The following is a 15,309-nucleotide window of genomic DNA, read 5'->3' as shown; positions in this document are numbered from 1 at the left end:
GCTGCCAGGCAAGGTGGTGGAGGCGGACACACTGGGAACGTTTAAGACTTATCTAGACAGCCATATGAACGGAGTGGGAATGGAGGGATACAAAAGAATGGTCTAGTTTGGACCAGGGAGCGGCACGGGCTTGGAGGGCCGAAGGGCCTGTTCCTGTGCTGTATTGTTCTTTGTTCTTTGCTAGGTGAAGGTGGTAGATTTCCTTCTCTAAAGGAAGTTAGTGAACCAGATGGGTTTTCACAACAATCCTGTTGTTTTACGGTTACTCTGATTGATGCCAGCTTTCATTCCTAGTTTGTATAATGAACTGAATTTAAAAACCCCAGTTGGGATTTGAATTTATGTTCTCCAAATCATTAGTCTCAGCCTTTGCAATACCCTGCCAGTAACATAAGTGCACTACTGCACCCTCTAAGTAGGATTGTCATTTGATTTGATTTATTATTATCACATGTATTGGGATACAGTGAAAAGTATTGTTTCTTGCGCACTATTCAGTGAGTGGCGTACCACACCAAGGTCCATTGGCCTCGGGTGGGATTCTCTGATTTTGGGGCGAGCGCGGCCCGAGAATCCCACCCATAGCATTGATTATTTCAATATTGGACAGAATGGACATTAAAATCTTAGAAAGTTTGGGGTATGGCAAAACTGGAGAATATGGCCTGTCTCCTGCTAACTATTAGCAAGAAATTTTATATCCACTTCAGTGCACCAACTTGCAGATGGCAGAACCCAAATTTAATCAACGATTTTGCAAATAAGCAGAGGCACTGTATGTTCAGTGGAGAATTCTGCACTGTGATAACATCACTCAGTTTTGATATTCTGAAATATCACTCACACTTCTTTCCAATATATTAATCGAGTTAGTTGGTGAAGGTGTACTTTCTTTCCACTTGAAATCTGGGCCTATGAGGCTTGAATGTGATACAGCAGGTAATCAACATGTTGGAGTTCTGCCCAGTATTAGCCTTTTTCATCCATGAACACTGTTTCATTACCACAGTGGTCAGTGTCTCATCTTTTTCTCATACATCAGCATCTCTGTCAGAAGCTGTGCTGGGAAGGCACTGGATCTGGCCTTTCTCACCTTAATTCAACTGCCTGCTTCCCAGACCCTTTGGAAACCTGGCACACAAAAAGTAACTCAGAAAGTTTATTAAAATTTGAGGTATGTAGCCTCAGTAATGTACAGAAATGACTTGCCAAGTGAGAGCAGTTTAGACCCCCCCCCCCCCTCTTCCCAACTGCCTATAAAACTAGAAGTGCGTGAGTTCAAGGAGGATTGGGGTCAAGTTTAGGTTTTTAAAAATGACCATCACTCTTGACCTCCTGCTGCCCACTGTGGAGAGCTAAAGTTGTCCTATTTGGTGTCAAACATAACTTTGAATGATAAATATTGCTGTGAATGGGAATGCCACTGACTCAATTTTCCTTTGCCACCACCACAGCTGCTTTGGCTTATTTGCAAAATCATTGATTAAATTCGGGTTCTGCAATCTGCAAGTTGGTGCTCCGAAGTGAATATAAAATTTCTTGTTAACAAGTCTGTCTGTACTGATTCAGAGTGTCTGTGGACTGACAGTTTAAACTAATGATGCAAACCCACTGCATCATCTCTCTCACATCAAAGATTGTTCGATCTTTATGGCATGACTTGCTAGCTGCAGTTCTATGATCGTATTCTATAAATCTATGTTGACAGTTCTGGTTGTATTTACAGGCATTTAGGCAGATAACTTTTTCACCTAAAACTTCCAGCTATTTCTATATATGGGTTCTCATGGTACTTCACATAAAAGTTCAGAATTACACTTTGAGAAAATTGAAGCTATACAGTCATGTCGGCCTGACTTTTACAATTTCCTACCATCTCCAATTCTATAAAGAAGGGTTTGAAAAGATCATGAGCTCCATCAATGTTCAACCTATCCATTAGATCCTTAAATTTTGTGCATTACCTGCCAGAATTTCAAATAATACTACATACTGAGAACACATAAAAAAGAAAAAATAATTGGCCAAGTTCAGGAAAATTTATCCTCAGTTTCATAAGATAATAAAAACAAACTACAGGAGATTGTTTTGTCCATGGCACATATTGGACATGCGCACCAAACCCATGCACCAAACTTATCAAGTTTGGGTGGCACAGTGGCACAGCATGGGCAGCATGGTGACACAGTGGTTAGCACTGCTGCCTCACAGCGCCAGGGACCCGGGTTCAATTCCGGCATTGGGTCACTGTCTGTGTGGAGTTTGCACATTCTCCCCGTGTCTGTGTGGGTTTCCTCTGGGTGCTCCGGTTTCCTCCCACAGTCCACAGTCCTCCCCCAGTGTGGGCGCGAACGAGACTCCAGGATGGTAGTCTGCCTCCCTGGTGCCGGGGTCCTGGCTGTCTCTGAGTGGGTAGGAAGCATCCTAAAAGGGGCGGGTAACAAGACAGACGTCATTGTCCACATTGGTGCAAATGATGTAGGCAGAAAGAGCAGGGAGGTCCTGAGAGAGCAATTCAGGGAGTTGGGTAGTAGGCTGAAAAGCAGGGCCTCTAGGGTAGCGATCTCTGGACTACTCCCAGTGCCACAAGCTAGTGAGGCTAGGAACAGGGAGATTGTACAGCTGAACGCGTGGCTAAAGGACTGGTGCAGGAGGGAGGGTTTCAAATTCGTGGATCACTGGGAAGTCTTCAAGAGAGGATGGCACCTGTACAAGAAGGACGGGTTGCACCTAAACTGGAGGGGTACAAATATCCTAGCTGGGAGTTTTGCTAGTGCGGTTCGGGTGGGTTTATACTAATGGGGCGGGGGGGTGGGGATCAGAACAATAGGTCAATAAGCATAGAGACAGGGGACGAGGTTGGGGCCAAGACAAGGCTATCTAAGAGGAAGAGCATTCTGGGGGAGGATGACCTCAGTGGGCCTGGAGGTCTGGAGTGCATCTGCTTCAATGCAAGGAGCGTCACGGGCAAGACAGACGAGCTTAGAGCCGTAATGCTTGCACGGAACTTGGATGTGGTTGCAGTGACGGAGACTTGGTTAAAAGAAGGACAGGACTGGCAGCTGAATATTCCAGGGTATAAGTGTTTTAGGCGAGACAGAGGAGGGGCGAGGAGAGGTGGGGGAGTAGCAATGCTGGTTAGGGAGCATATTACAGAGGGTGGACAATATGGAAGGGTCAGGTAACGAGTCACTGTGGTTGGAGCTCAGAAACAGGAAGGGCGCAGTCACTAAGCCGGGGGTATACTACAAGCCTCCCAACAGCCCACGGGAAGTTGAGGAACGGATATGTAAGGAGATTCTGGACAGGTGCAGAAAAAATAGGGTTGTTGTAGTGGGAGACTTTAATTTCCCTCACATAGACTGGAAATCGCTTAGGGCTGGGGGCCTGGACGGGGAAGAATTTATAAAATGCGTACAGGAGGGTTCTTTGGAACAATACGTTGACAGTCCAACTAGAGAGGGGGCTATTCTGGACCTAGTACTGGGGAATGAGCCCGGTCAGGTCATCAAAGTTTCAGTGGGGGAACATGTGGCAAATAGTGACCACAATTCTGTAAACTTTCAGATCGTCATGAAAAAGGATGAGTGTTGTCCTATGGGTAAGGTGCTGAATTGAGGGAAGGCTAACTACAGCCAGATTAGGCAGGATTTGGTGGCTGTTGATTGGGAGAGGCTGTTCGAGGGTAAATCCACATCTGGCATGTGGGAGTCTTTTAAGGAGCAGTTGATCGAACTGCAGGACAAGCATGTGCCTGTAAAGAGGAAGGATAGGAAAGATAGGATTCGAGAGCCGTGGATAACCAATGAAATTGTGGGTCTAATCAAAAAGAAAAAAGAGGCATACATGAGGTCCAGGCAGCTAAAAACAGATGGAGCACTGGAGGAATACAGAGAAAGTAGAAAAGAACTCAAACAGGGAGTTAGAAGGGCAAAAAGGGGTCACGAAATGTCCTTGGCAGACAGGATTAAGGAGAATCCTAAGGCATTTTATACATCCGTTAGGAACAAGAGGGTTGTTAGGGAAAGAATCAGACCTCTCAGGGACAAAGGAGGGGAATTATGCTTCGAACCAAAGGAAGTAGGTGAGATCCTAATCGAATACTTTGCATCAGTATTCACAAAGGAGAGGGACATGTTGACTGGTAGAGTCGCAGAGAGATGTGTTGACCCGTTAGAAAAAATCTCAATTACAAGGGAGGAAGTGTTAGGTTTTTTAGGAAACATTAAGACAGACAAATCCCCAGGGCCGGATGGCATCTATCCTAGACTCCTCAGGGAGGCAAGAGATGAAATTGCTAGACCTCTAACAGAAATCTTTGTCTCTTCACTGGACACAGGTGAGGTCCCAGAGGATTGGAGGATAGCAAATGTGGTCCCATTATTTAAGAAGGGTAGCAAGGATTACCCGGCTAATTATAGGCCGGTGAGCTTGACGTCCATGGTAGGGAAATTGTTGGAGAAGATTCTTAGAGATAGGATATATGTGCATTTAGAACTGAATAATCTCATTAGCGATAGACAGCATGCCTCACAAATTTGGTTGAGTTTTTTGAGGAGGTGACAAAAACGATTGACGAGGGAAAGGCCGTGGATGTCGTCTATATGGATTTTAGTAAAGCGTTTGACAAGGTCCCTCATGGCAGGCTGGTGCAAAAGGTTAAATCCCACGGGATAAAAGGTGAGCTAGCTAGATGGGTGGAGAACTGGCATAGCCATAGAACAGTAAGAAGTCTCACAACACCAGGTTAAAGTCCAACAGGTTTATTTGGTAGCAAATACCATAAGCTTTCGGAGCAATGCTCCTTCGTCTGACGAACGAGCATTGCTCCGAAAGCTTATGGTATTTGCTACCAAATAAACCTGTTGGACTTTAACCTGGTGTTGTGAGACTTCTTACTGTGCTTACCCCAGTCCAACGCCGGCATCTCCACATCATGATAGCCATAGAAGACAGAGGGTAGCAGTGGAGGGGTCTTTTTCCGGTTGGAGGTCTGTGACTAGTGGAGTTCCGCAGGGCTCTGTACTGGGACCTCAGCTGTTTGTGATATATATAAATGATTTGGAGGAAGATGTAGCTGGTGTGATCAGTAAGTTTGCGGACGACACGAAGATTGCTGGAGTTGCGGATAGTGATGAACATTGTCAGAGAATACAGCAGGATATAGTTAGGCTGGAACATTGGGCGGAGAAATGGCAGATGGAATTTAATCCAGTTTAATGCAAAGTGACGCATTTCGGTAGATCTAACGTAAGGGGGAGCTACACAATAAATGGCAGAACCATCAGGAGTATAGACACACAGAGGGACCTGGGTGTACAAGTCCACAGATCCTTAAAGGTGGCAGCACAGGTGGAGAGGGTGGTGAAGAAGGCATATGGCATGCTTGCCTTTATTGGACGGGGCATAGAATATAAAAGTTGGCATATGATGTTGCGGCTGTATAGAACGTTGGTTAGGCCACATTTGGAATACTGCATCCAGTTCTGGTCGCCACACTACCAGAAGGACATGGAGGATTTGGAGAGGTTACAGAAAAGGTTTACCAGGATGTTGCCTGGTATGGAGGGTCTTAGATATGAGGAGAGATTGGGTAAACTGGGGATGTTCTCCCTGGAAAGACAGAGGATGAGGGGCGACCTAATAGAGGTGTATAAAATTATGAAGGGCATAGATAGGGTGAACAGTGGGAAGCTTTTTCCCAGGTCGGAGGTGACGAACACAAGGGGACACAGGTTCAAGGTGAGGGGGCAAGGTTCAACACAGATGTCAGGGGGACATATTTTACACAGAGGGTGGTGGGGGCCTGGAATGCACTCCCAAGCAAGGTGATTGAGGCGGACACGCTGGGATCGTTTAAGACTTATCTAGATAGCCACATGAACAGACTGGGAATAGAGGGATACAAATGAATGGTCTAGTTGGGCACATGAGCGGCGCAGGCTTGGAGGGCCGAAGGGCCTGTTCCTGTGCTGTATTGTTCTTTGTTCCAAAGATGTGTGGGTTAGATTGATTGGCCATGCTAAATTAACCCTAGTGTCAAGGGGATTAGCAGGGTAAATATGAGGGGTTACATGAATAGGGCCTGGGTGGGATTGTGATCGGTGCAGGCTCATTGGGCCGAATGGCCTCTTTCTGCACTGTAGGGATTCTATGATTCTATGAAGTTCCTTACACCTATTGTGATCTCATCTTCTAGCAATTGGGAATTACATTTCTAAAACGTGCTTTAGTTTGTATCCTCCTGTGCTCCATTTCCACACAATATTGTACCCATGTTGCCGGATTAATGAAAGTTACACGCTTTATATCATTAAAAGTGTAATTGCAGGCACCTTCTGATTGGTTCCTTAATATCGTTGTCGCAAAATACACATTGTTCAAGACAATGAACTCCTACAGTTTATTGCAGTGACAGATTTTTAAGTCACTGCTTAACACATTTTTCATCTCCAAAAGAGGAATTGCAACTCCAAGAGAAGCCATTTCTTTGCAAGCAAAGCAATTAAAGTTAACATTACTTCTGTCAAATCACTGTCCCTAAATTTGTTCCTGCAGTTTTGCAATTTGTTTTAAATGTTAAGCCTGAAGGTACTGCCTTGTCCTTGAAAGAAAATGTTTTGGAAAGATTGAAGCTGTCAAATTGTCCCAGGCAGTTGATGCAGAAATCAATTTTAGCTATTCTTTATTCTGACTGAGATGGGTCATCTTCAATCTGCTACCCTGTGGCGCCACATATTGGTTTAGCAATGTATTGCATCACTGCCCTATTTTCCTGTCAGACTTAATTTAAACCAAACACTTGTATTTGTCAAGTGTATCCTGTGTAAATCCTGCGGTACCTATGATTATGATAGTGTTGATGACAATAATGCGCAGCATCAATAATTATACTGTGTGTTTTTCTAGGTTGCAGAGACAAGGTGCAAAAAGGTTTGTACTTCTAAATCTGATTTGCGATCCAATGACTTCAGCATCGTTGGAAGCTTGCCACGTGACTTTGAATTGTCTAACTATGACTGCTATGGAAAACCCATAGAAGTTAACAACAGCCTTGGGAAGCTCCAGTTAAAAAATAATAAAAAGCCTCCACCTCCAAAGCCTGTCATCACAGCTGAAGCAAAGCGAATTGACCTCTACGCAAGAGCTGTGTTTCCATTCTGTTTCCTCTTCTTTAATGTGATATATTGGTCTGCTTATCTATGATCATTCCACCGCTGGTTTTCATTGTAAGAGATATGTCAGATATCATTGAAACCTCTCCCCATATCTCATAAGCATATTTTTTTCATTGTAAATGCTCTGTGATTGAAAATTGAATCGGAACCAGATGCATTTATGTCAAATTTGAATGAAAGCATGCAATTGCAATGTGTACACTATAACCAGACAATGTTGTATATAGCTGTACAGCACCCAGTCTGCTTTGGAGATCATGAAGGATAAACTACACTACAATCTTTCGACAACTCTAAAAAATAACATATTTATGGGGTTGTGATGGGTCATTTAAAATGAGCTGCAATCTTTCTGATGTCTGATACTTACACATGCACGTTTAATGTTACTGAGATACAAATTAAGTATGACTATGTGTGCAATTATAAAAAATTCTATATCTTCCAAATAGTAAAGAGTAGACACTTTGATAGTTTTGTTTTAACTTAAAATTGTATTCCAAAAACAAAGTACCTCAGTATTTTCTTCATCAAATGTGAGCTGTAGTTCTTACCACCTTCGTTTTTAAATGACAGAAAATAGTACAACCCATTCCTGTCAATGTGAAATTTTGATATCATATTTAAATTATCAAATCATTTATTTAAGTGATTGTATTATTGAGATGTTCCAGTGTCAAAATAAATATATTAATTGTATACCTGCATTAATTTCTGCTTCAATAATTGTTCACATAAATGGGCATATGTCAGTTGTGTGGAAGTTCACCGATATCTGCTCTGAAATCAACTAAAAATAAATTTGATGGTAGTAAATTATGTGGATTATATCCCCAAAATGAAGATGAAAGAGAAGAGAATGAAATTAGTCTCAGATTGTGTTTTTGATGTTTTTATTTCATACATCTATCCAGATAGAATCTACTTGCTGTTGTATATTCTATCTGCATCTCATAATATACATTCTGCTAGTTTAGGATGTATGAGTAGTGTACGATGCAGACCACAGGGGTACTTGGAATACACAATGCTGCAGGTGGCCTATACGATATAATATCGCAAGAACTCTGCTTAAATATACTTACTTTATGTAATAAATATTTTAAGTTCATTAAACTAACTGAACTCCACATTTAACACTCAATTCTTTGGCATGATTCCTTTAAGAAATTAGCATTATAACTATAGGTTCCTATATTTCCAGAGGAATACTCACCTAGAAATGATCCATAAAGCTTTTATCCTTGTTGCCCTCTTCAGAAGCAAACAATGGATCAAGAAAAATGAATCTTTGCCTTCATGGAGTTTCTCATATGTTTGTCCACCTTTCTCTTGATCAATGGGAAATACACCACTTTTAATTGAATGGTTGATATATTAAAGCCAAGCAATCATGGATAACATTGAACAATGGACTAACTTATTCTCACAGATCTTCTTGTTTCCGGATAGTCATGGGGGTTGTTGGGTTAGTCAGAGGGTCGGGGAGAGATCAAAGGTTTGTGGGCATAGTCGATCGGTCGGGGAGTTGGGGGTCAAGTTGTCAAGGAGTCAGGTGGAGTTGGGAGGCCCAGATGTTCAACTAGGTTTTAATCTGTTTAGTATTCCCTGGGTAAGTGACACCAACTCACAGTTGGAGGGGGCTATTGTAAAATTTGGGATGATGAGAATTGCTAACCTTCTTGGATTATACCCGTTGTTCAGGATCAGATCAGAAACTGCAAACTGGTGCTCCGGCATTACGATGAAGCTCTCCAGATGACTATACACTCCACATTTCTGGAGAAGCTGAGATTGGATGTCCCAGCCAGAAATGTGGAGCTCCAGAGAAGTGGAGAAAAGTGAGAGCAAAATGACAATTGGATAGTCACTGCCATTCCTTGGAAGATTCTGGCCATCTGAGTGTGACAGTTGGTGTCTCAGTGAGGGAGTGTTGCTCGGGCTGCAGTGGAGAGTGACAGTTGGGGAAGTGTGGGGAAGTTTTTTTTTTTGTTTTCTTTTTTTCTTGCTGGTAATGGCTTCAGGGATGGCAGTTCAGGCAGTATGCTGCATCTCCTGTGGGATGTATGTGGTGAGGAAATCCAGTAGTGTTTCAGGAGATTTTAGTTGTAAGAAGTGCATTAGATTGCAGCTTCTGGAGGAGCGTGTAAAGGAGCTGGAGGGGGAGGTAGAGGAACTCAGCATAATTCGGGAGGAGGAGGTGGAAGTTGATAGGAGTTATAGAGAAATAGTAACTCCTAGAAATGAGGCTTGGGTCAATGCCAGGAGGAGGGGTAAGAAGCAATCGGGAAGACAATCCCCTGGGGCGGTTCCCCTCCATAATAGGTTTTCGGTGCTGGAGGCTACAGTTGAGGAGGAATCAACTGAGCATAGAGAGCAGATCTCTGGGGGTGAGCCGAGTGAGAAAGCTCAGGTGGTTAGGGGCTGTAAAAGACTGGGCCTTGTGATTGGGGACTCCACAATTAAGGAGACAGATAGGAGGGTCGGAACTAAAGGTAGGGACTCAGGGTTGGTGTGTTGCCTACCAGGGGCTGGGGTCCGGGATGTGTCTGACAGGGTATTCAGGACTCTTAGGGGGGAGGGAGATAAACCACAAGTTATTGTACATGTGGGGACACACGACATAGGGAGGATAGGGGAAGGGGATATTAGGCAGGGATTTATGGAGTTGGGGTGGAAACTAAAGGCCAAGACTGACAGAGTGGTTATCTCTGGACTCTTGCCTGTACCACGGGATAGTTTAGAGAGGAATAGGGAGAGGGAAGGTTTGAATTCATGGCTGAGGGGATGGTGCAGGAGGGAGGGGTTCAGGTACTTAAGCAATTGGGGCTCGTACTGGGGAAGGTGTGACCTCTATGAGAAGGATGGTCTACACCTTAATCAGAAGGGGACCAATATCCTGGGGGGTAAATTTGCTAAGGCCATGCAGGGAGGTTTAAACTGATTCGGGGGGGGGGAGGGATCCTGAGTAGTGGGGCTGAAAGTGAGGGATGCATGGATGGGGACTGCAATGCACGGCATTGCAGAGGTGGGGTGGAGCAGGGTTTGAAATGTGTATACTTCAATGCCAGGAGTATTCGCAATAAAGTGGGTGAACTTGCAGCGTGGATCAGTACCTGGGACTTCGATGTTGTGGCTATTTCAGAGACATGGATAGAGCAGGGGCAGGAATGGATGCTGCAGGTCCCGGGGTTCAAATGTTTTAGTCGAAGTAGGGAAGGAGGTAGAAGAGGGGGAGGGGTAGCATTATTGGTCAGAGATTGTATCACAGTGTCAGAGAGGAGGTTTGATGAGGACTTATCTGTTGAGGTAGTATGGGCGGAGATTAGAAATAGGAGAGGAGAGGTCACCCTGTTGGGAGTCTTTTATAGACCTCCTAAAAGTTCTAGAGAGGTTGAGGAAAGGATTGCGGAGTCAATCCTGCTTAGGAGTGAAAGTAATAGGGCAATTGTTATGGGGGATTTTAACTTGACTAATATTGACTGGAATTGTTATAGCTCTAGCTCGTTAGAGGGGTCAGTTTTTGTTCAAAGCGTGCAGGAAGGTTTTTTGACTCAGTATGTAGACAGGCCAACTAGAGGTGAGGCTATATTGGATCTGGTGCTGGGAAATGAGCCAGACCAGGTGCTAGACTTGGAAGTTGGTGTGCATTTTGGTGATAGTGACCACAATTCGGTTACGTTCACCTTAGTGATGGAAAGGGATAGGCATGAACCTCGGGCCAATGGTTTTAGCTGGGGGAAGGGTAATTATGAGGCTATTAGGAGAGAATTAGGAAACATAGGTTGGACTAGGAGATTACAGGGACTGGGAACGTCCGACATGTGGAGTTTTTTCAAGGAGCAGCTACTGCGAGTCTGTGATAGGTATGTCCCTGTCAGGCAAGGAGGAATTGGTAGGGCTAGGGAACCGTGGTGCACCAAAAAAGTTTCTTTGTTGGTTAAAAAGAAAAAGGAGGCTTATGTTCGGATGAGACGTGAGCACTCGGGTAGTGCACTAGAAAGCTTTAGATTGGCTAAGAGGGAGTTGAAGAGCGAGCTTAGAAGGGCTAAAAGGGGACATGAGAAGACTTTGGCGGATAGGGTTAAAGAGAATCCTAAGGCGTTCTATAGGTATGTCAAGAACAGAAGGTTGGTTAGGGCAAGTTTAGGGCCAGTTATAGATGGCAGAGGGAAGTTATGTGTGGAACCGGAGGAGATTGGTGAAGCATTGAACCAATATTTCTCTTCGGTGTTCACGCAAGGGGACATGAATATAGCTGAGGAGGACACTGGGTTGCAAGGGAGTAGAATAGACAGTATTACAGTTGATAAGGAGGATGTGCAGGATATTCTGGAGGGTCTGAAAATAGATAAATCCCCTGGTCCGGATGGGATTTATCCAAGGATTCTCTGGGAGGCAAGAGAAGTGATTGCAGAGCCTCTGGCTCTGATCTTCAGGTCGTCGTTGGCCTCTGGTATAGTACCAGAAGATTGGAGGTTAGCGAATGTTGTCCCATTGTTTAAGAAGGGGAACAGAGACTTCCCCGGGAATTATAGACCGGTGAGTCTCACTTCTGTTGTCGGCAAGATGTTGGAAAAAATTATAAGGGATAGGATTTATAGTTATTTGGAGAGTAATGAATTGATAGGTGATAGTCAGCATGGTTTTGTGGCAGGTAGGTCGTGCCTTACTAACCTTATTGAGTTTTTTGAGAAAGTGACCAAGGAGGTGGATGGGGGCAAGGCAGTGGACGTGGTATATATGGATTTTAGTAAGGCGTTTGATAAGGTTCACCATGGTAGGCTTCTGCAGAAAATGCAGATGTATGGGATTGGGGGTGATCTAGGAAATTGGATCAGGAATTGGCTAGCGGATAGGAAACAGAGGGTGGTGGTTGATAGTAAATATTCATCATGGAGTGCGGTTACAAGTGATGTACCTCAGGGATCTGTTTTGGGGCCACTGCTGTTTGTAATATTTATTAATGATCTGGATGAGGGTATAGTTGGGTGGATTAGCAAATTTGCTGATGACACCAAAGTCGGTGGTGTGGTAGACAGTGAGGAAGGGTGTCGTAGTTTGCAGGAAGACTTAGACAGGTTGCAAAGTTGGGCCGAGAGGTGGCGGATGGAGTTTAATGCGGAGAAGTGTGAGGTAATTCACTTTGGTAGGAATAACAGATGTGTTGAGTATAGGGCTAACGGGAGGACTTTGAATAGTGTGGAGGAGCAGAGGGATCTAGGTGTATGTGTGCATAGATCCCTGAAAGTTGGGAATCAAGTAGATAAGGTTGTTAAGAAGGCATATGGTGTCTTGGCGTTTATTGGTAGGGGGATTGAATTTAGGAGTCGTAGCGTTATGTTGCAACTGTACACAACTCTGGTGCGGCCGCACTTGGAGTACTGTGTGCAGTTCTGGTCCCCACATTACAGGAAGGATGTGGAGGCTTTGGAGAGGGTGCAGAGGAGGTTTACCAGGATGTTGCCTGGTATGGAGGGGAGATCCTATGAGGAGAGGCTGAGGGATTTGGGATTGTTTTCGCTGGAAAGGCGGCGGCTAAGAGGGGATCTTATTGAAACATATAAGGTGATTAGAGGTTTAGATAGGGTGGATAGTGATAGCCTTTTTCCTCTGATGGAGAAATCCAGCACGAGGGGGCATGGCTTTAAATTGAGGGGGGGTAGTTATAGAACCGATGTCAGGGGTAGGTTCTTTACCCAGAGGGTGGTGAGGGATTGGAATGCCCTGCCAGCATCAGTAGTAAATGCGCCTAGTTTGGGGGCGTTTAAGAGATCCGTAGATAGGTTCATGGACGAAAAGAAATTGGTTTAGGTTGGAGGGTCACAGTTTTTTTTTAACTGGTCGGTGCAACATCGTGGGCCGAAGGGCCTGTTCTGCGCTGTAATGTTCTATGTTCTATGTTCTATGTTCTATCAAGTGTTTTCATTGGCACTGAGAGAACAGAAGTCAACAACTGTAGTGAAAGCTTACCTGTGATATTGTACACATACCTAACTGTATAATTGAATGAAGGAATAAGCATTATAACTATAAGTTCCTACATTTTCAGAGGAATACTCACCGAGAAATGATCCATAAAGCTTTTATCCTTGTTGCCCTCTTCAGAGACAATGGATCAAGAAAAATTAATCTTTGCCTTCTTATAGTAATGCCCGCATGGAGTTTCTCATATGTTTGTCCACCTTTATCTTGATCCCATGCCTATGCTTCAGGGGTTCCCAATGGGGACCCCACACAGCCACCCATATGCTCTCCATGCCCCCCATGGTGAGGGTGCAGTGACGGTCGCCAACCCTTTGAGATGGCGCATGGCACCGGAGATGGTGTTGGGTTGCTACCGTCTACACTCAGTGGGACACAGGTGCTGGGAGGGAGCGCAGGTCCCGGGATGGATAACCTCACAGACTCTTTCTCTCTCTTCCCTCTCCAGAGCAAGGATGGAGTTTGGAAATATGGTCAATAGACTTGGCGGTTATTCTTGTGGCTGTTGCTGCTGCAGAGGAGGAGGAGCGAGGAGAGACTGCAGCAGGAGGAGAGGGAGGCGCTGGTCAGGGGGAGGAGGTGGATGCTTATCGGCCAGAAAGGGGGGCCAGGGCACAGAAGAGACAGAAACCCCATTCGTTCAGGATATGCATGTCCTTCAATGAGGTGACGGACATGTGCTGCCACAGGCTCCGGCTCAGCAAGGAGATGGGGTGGCACCTATGTCAGGTCCTCACAGACAGGTTCTATGACTAGGGATTGTGCAATCCACCACCCGGGGACAGCACGGTAGCACAATGGTTAGCATTGCTGCCTCACTGTGCCAGGGACCGGGGTTCAATTCCGGCCTTGGGTCACTGTCTGTGTGGAGTTTGCACATTCTCCCCGCGTCTGCGTAGGTTTCCTCCAGGTGCTCTGGTTTCCTCCCACACTCCAAAGATGTGTGGGTTAGGTTGTTTGGACCATGCTAAATTGCCTCTAAGTGTCAGGGGGACCAGCAGGGTAAATATGTGGGGTTAGGGGGATAGAGCCTGGGTGGGATTGTGGTTGGTGCAGACTTGATGGGCTCAATGGCTTCCTTCTGCACTGTAGGGTTCTCTGATTTACTTCCTACCCCCACCCCCTGTGAGTCTACAAACAACCCCCTCTTCCCCCCGCCACTCGCTTCCTCTCAGTTCCTAACACCCTGTCAACACTCCTGCAATGGGTCCCATTGACAGAACACCAGGGGGATGGGCATGGGTTGGCCGTGTTAGTGATTTACTGGTCCAGGCAGGAGGGTGACAGCGACTTGCTATGCGGCACGCTGTGATGCAGCCCCGGTGCCACACATGTCTGACTACCATCTGTTCTATGACCGCACACAGGCACCCGATTCCATGTCTGAGTGAGAGCCGGGGACTCAACTATCCGGTTCAATTTCCCAGGTGTGGGACAATGGAGCTGGTTTGGGGTGAGGGGGCACCTTTCCAGGGTCCGTTGGGGCTGGGGATGCCATGCCAGGCTGTGTGACACAGTGGGCCTACAGGACACCTGCTGCTGGGTGGCACTGCTGTGGCCCTGTGGGACTTCGCTGTAGCCCTCTGGGACTCCACTGTGGCCCTCTGTGACTCAGCTGTCACGAGCTATGACTCAGCTGTGGCCCTCTGGGACTCCGCTGTGGCCCTCTGGAACTCCGTAAGAAGTCTAACAACACCAGGTTAAACTCCCAACAGGTTTATTTGGTAGCAAATGCCACTAGCTTTCGGAGCGCTGCCCCTTCGTCAGGTGGAGTGAGAGATGTGCTCACAAACGGCATATAAAGACACAAACTCAATTTACAGAATAATGATTGGAATGCTAATCAAGCTAATCAATGCTAATACAGCTAATCAAGTCGTAAAGGTACAGACAATGTGAGTGGCCCTCTGGGACTCAGCTGTGGCTTGCTGTGACTCAGCCACGGCCCTCTGGGACTCCGCTGTGGCCCTCTGGGACTCCGCTGTGGCCGGCTGTGACTCCGCTGTGGCCGGCTGTGACTCCGCTGTGGCCGGCTGTGACTCCGCTGTGGCCGGCTATGACTCCGCTGTGGCCCTCTGGGACTCCGCTGTGGCCGGCTATGACTCCGCTGTGGCCGGCTGTGACTCCGCTGTGGCCCTCTGGGACT

General features: G+C 45.8%; 1 protein-coding gene across 1 annotated transcript in view; it reads left to right on the top strand.

Annotated features, from left to right (window-relative positions):
* Positions 1-7,206, top strand: part of glrbb (glycine receptor, beta b) — a 290,676-nt gene extending 283,470 nt beyond the window's left edge. The window contains exon 9 of the mRNA XM_078212000.1: positions 6,910-7,206. Within this exon, the coding sequence (XP_078068126.1) occupies positions 6,910-7,206 (297 nt within the window). The remainder of the gene's footprint in view (positions 1-6,909) is intronic.
* The last annotated feature ends 8,103 nt before the right edge of the window (positions 7,207-15,309 follow it).

Source organism: Mustelus asterias, chromosome 1 (assembly GCF_964213995.1).
Source record: "Mustelus asterias chromosome 1, sMusAst1.hap1.1, whole genome shotgun sequence".
NCBI lineage: Eukaryota > Metazoa > Chordata > Chondrichthyes > Carcharhiniformes > Triakidae > Mustelus > Mustelus asterias.
Note: the sequence above shows the minus strand (reverse complement) of the source record. Positions and strands in the feature narration are given on the sequence as shown.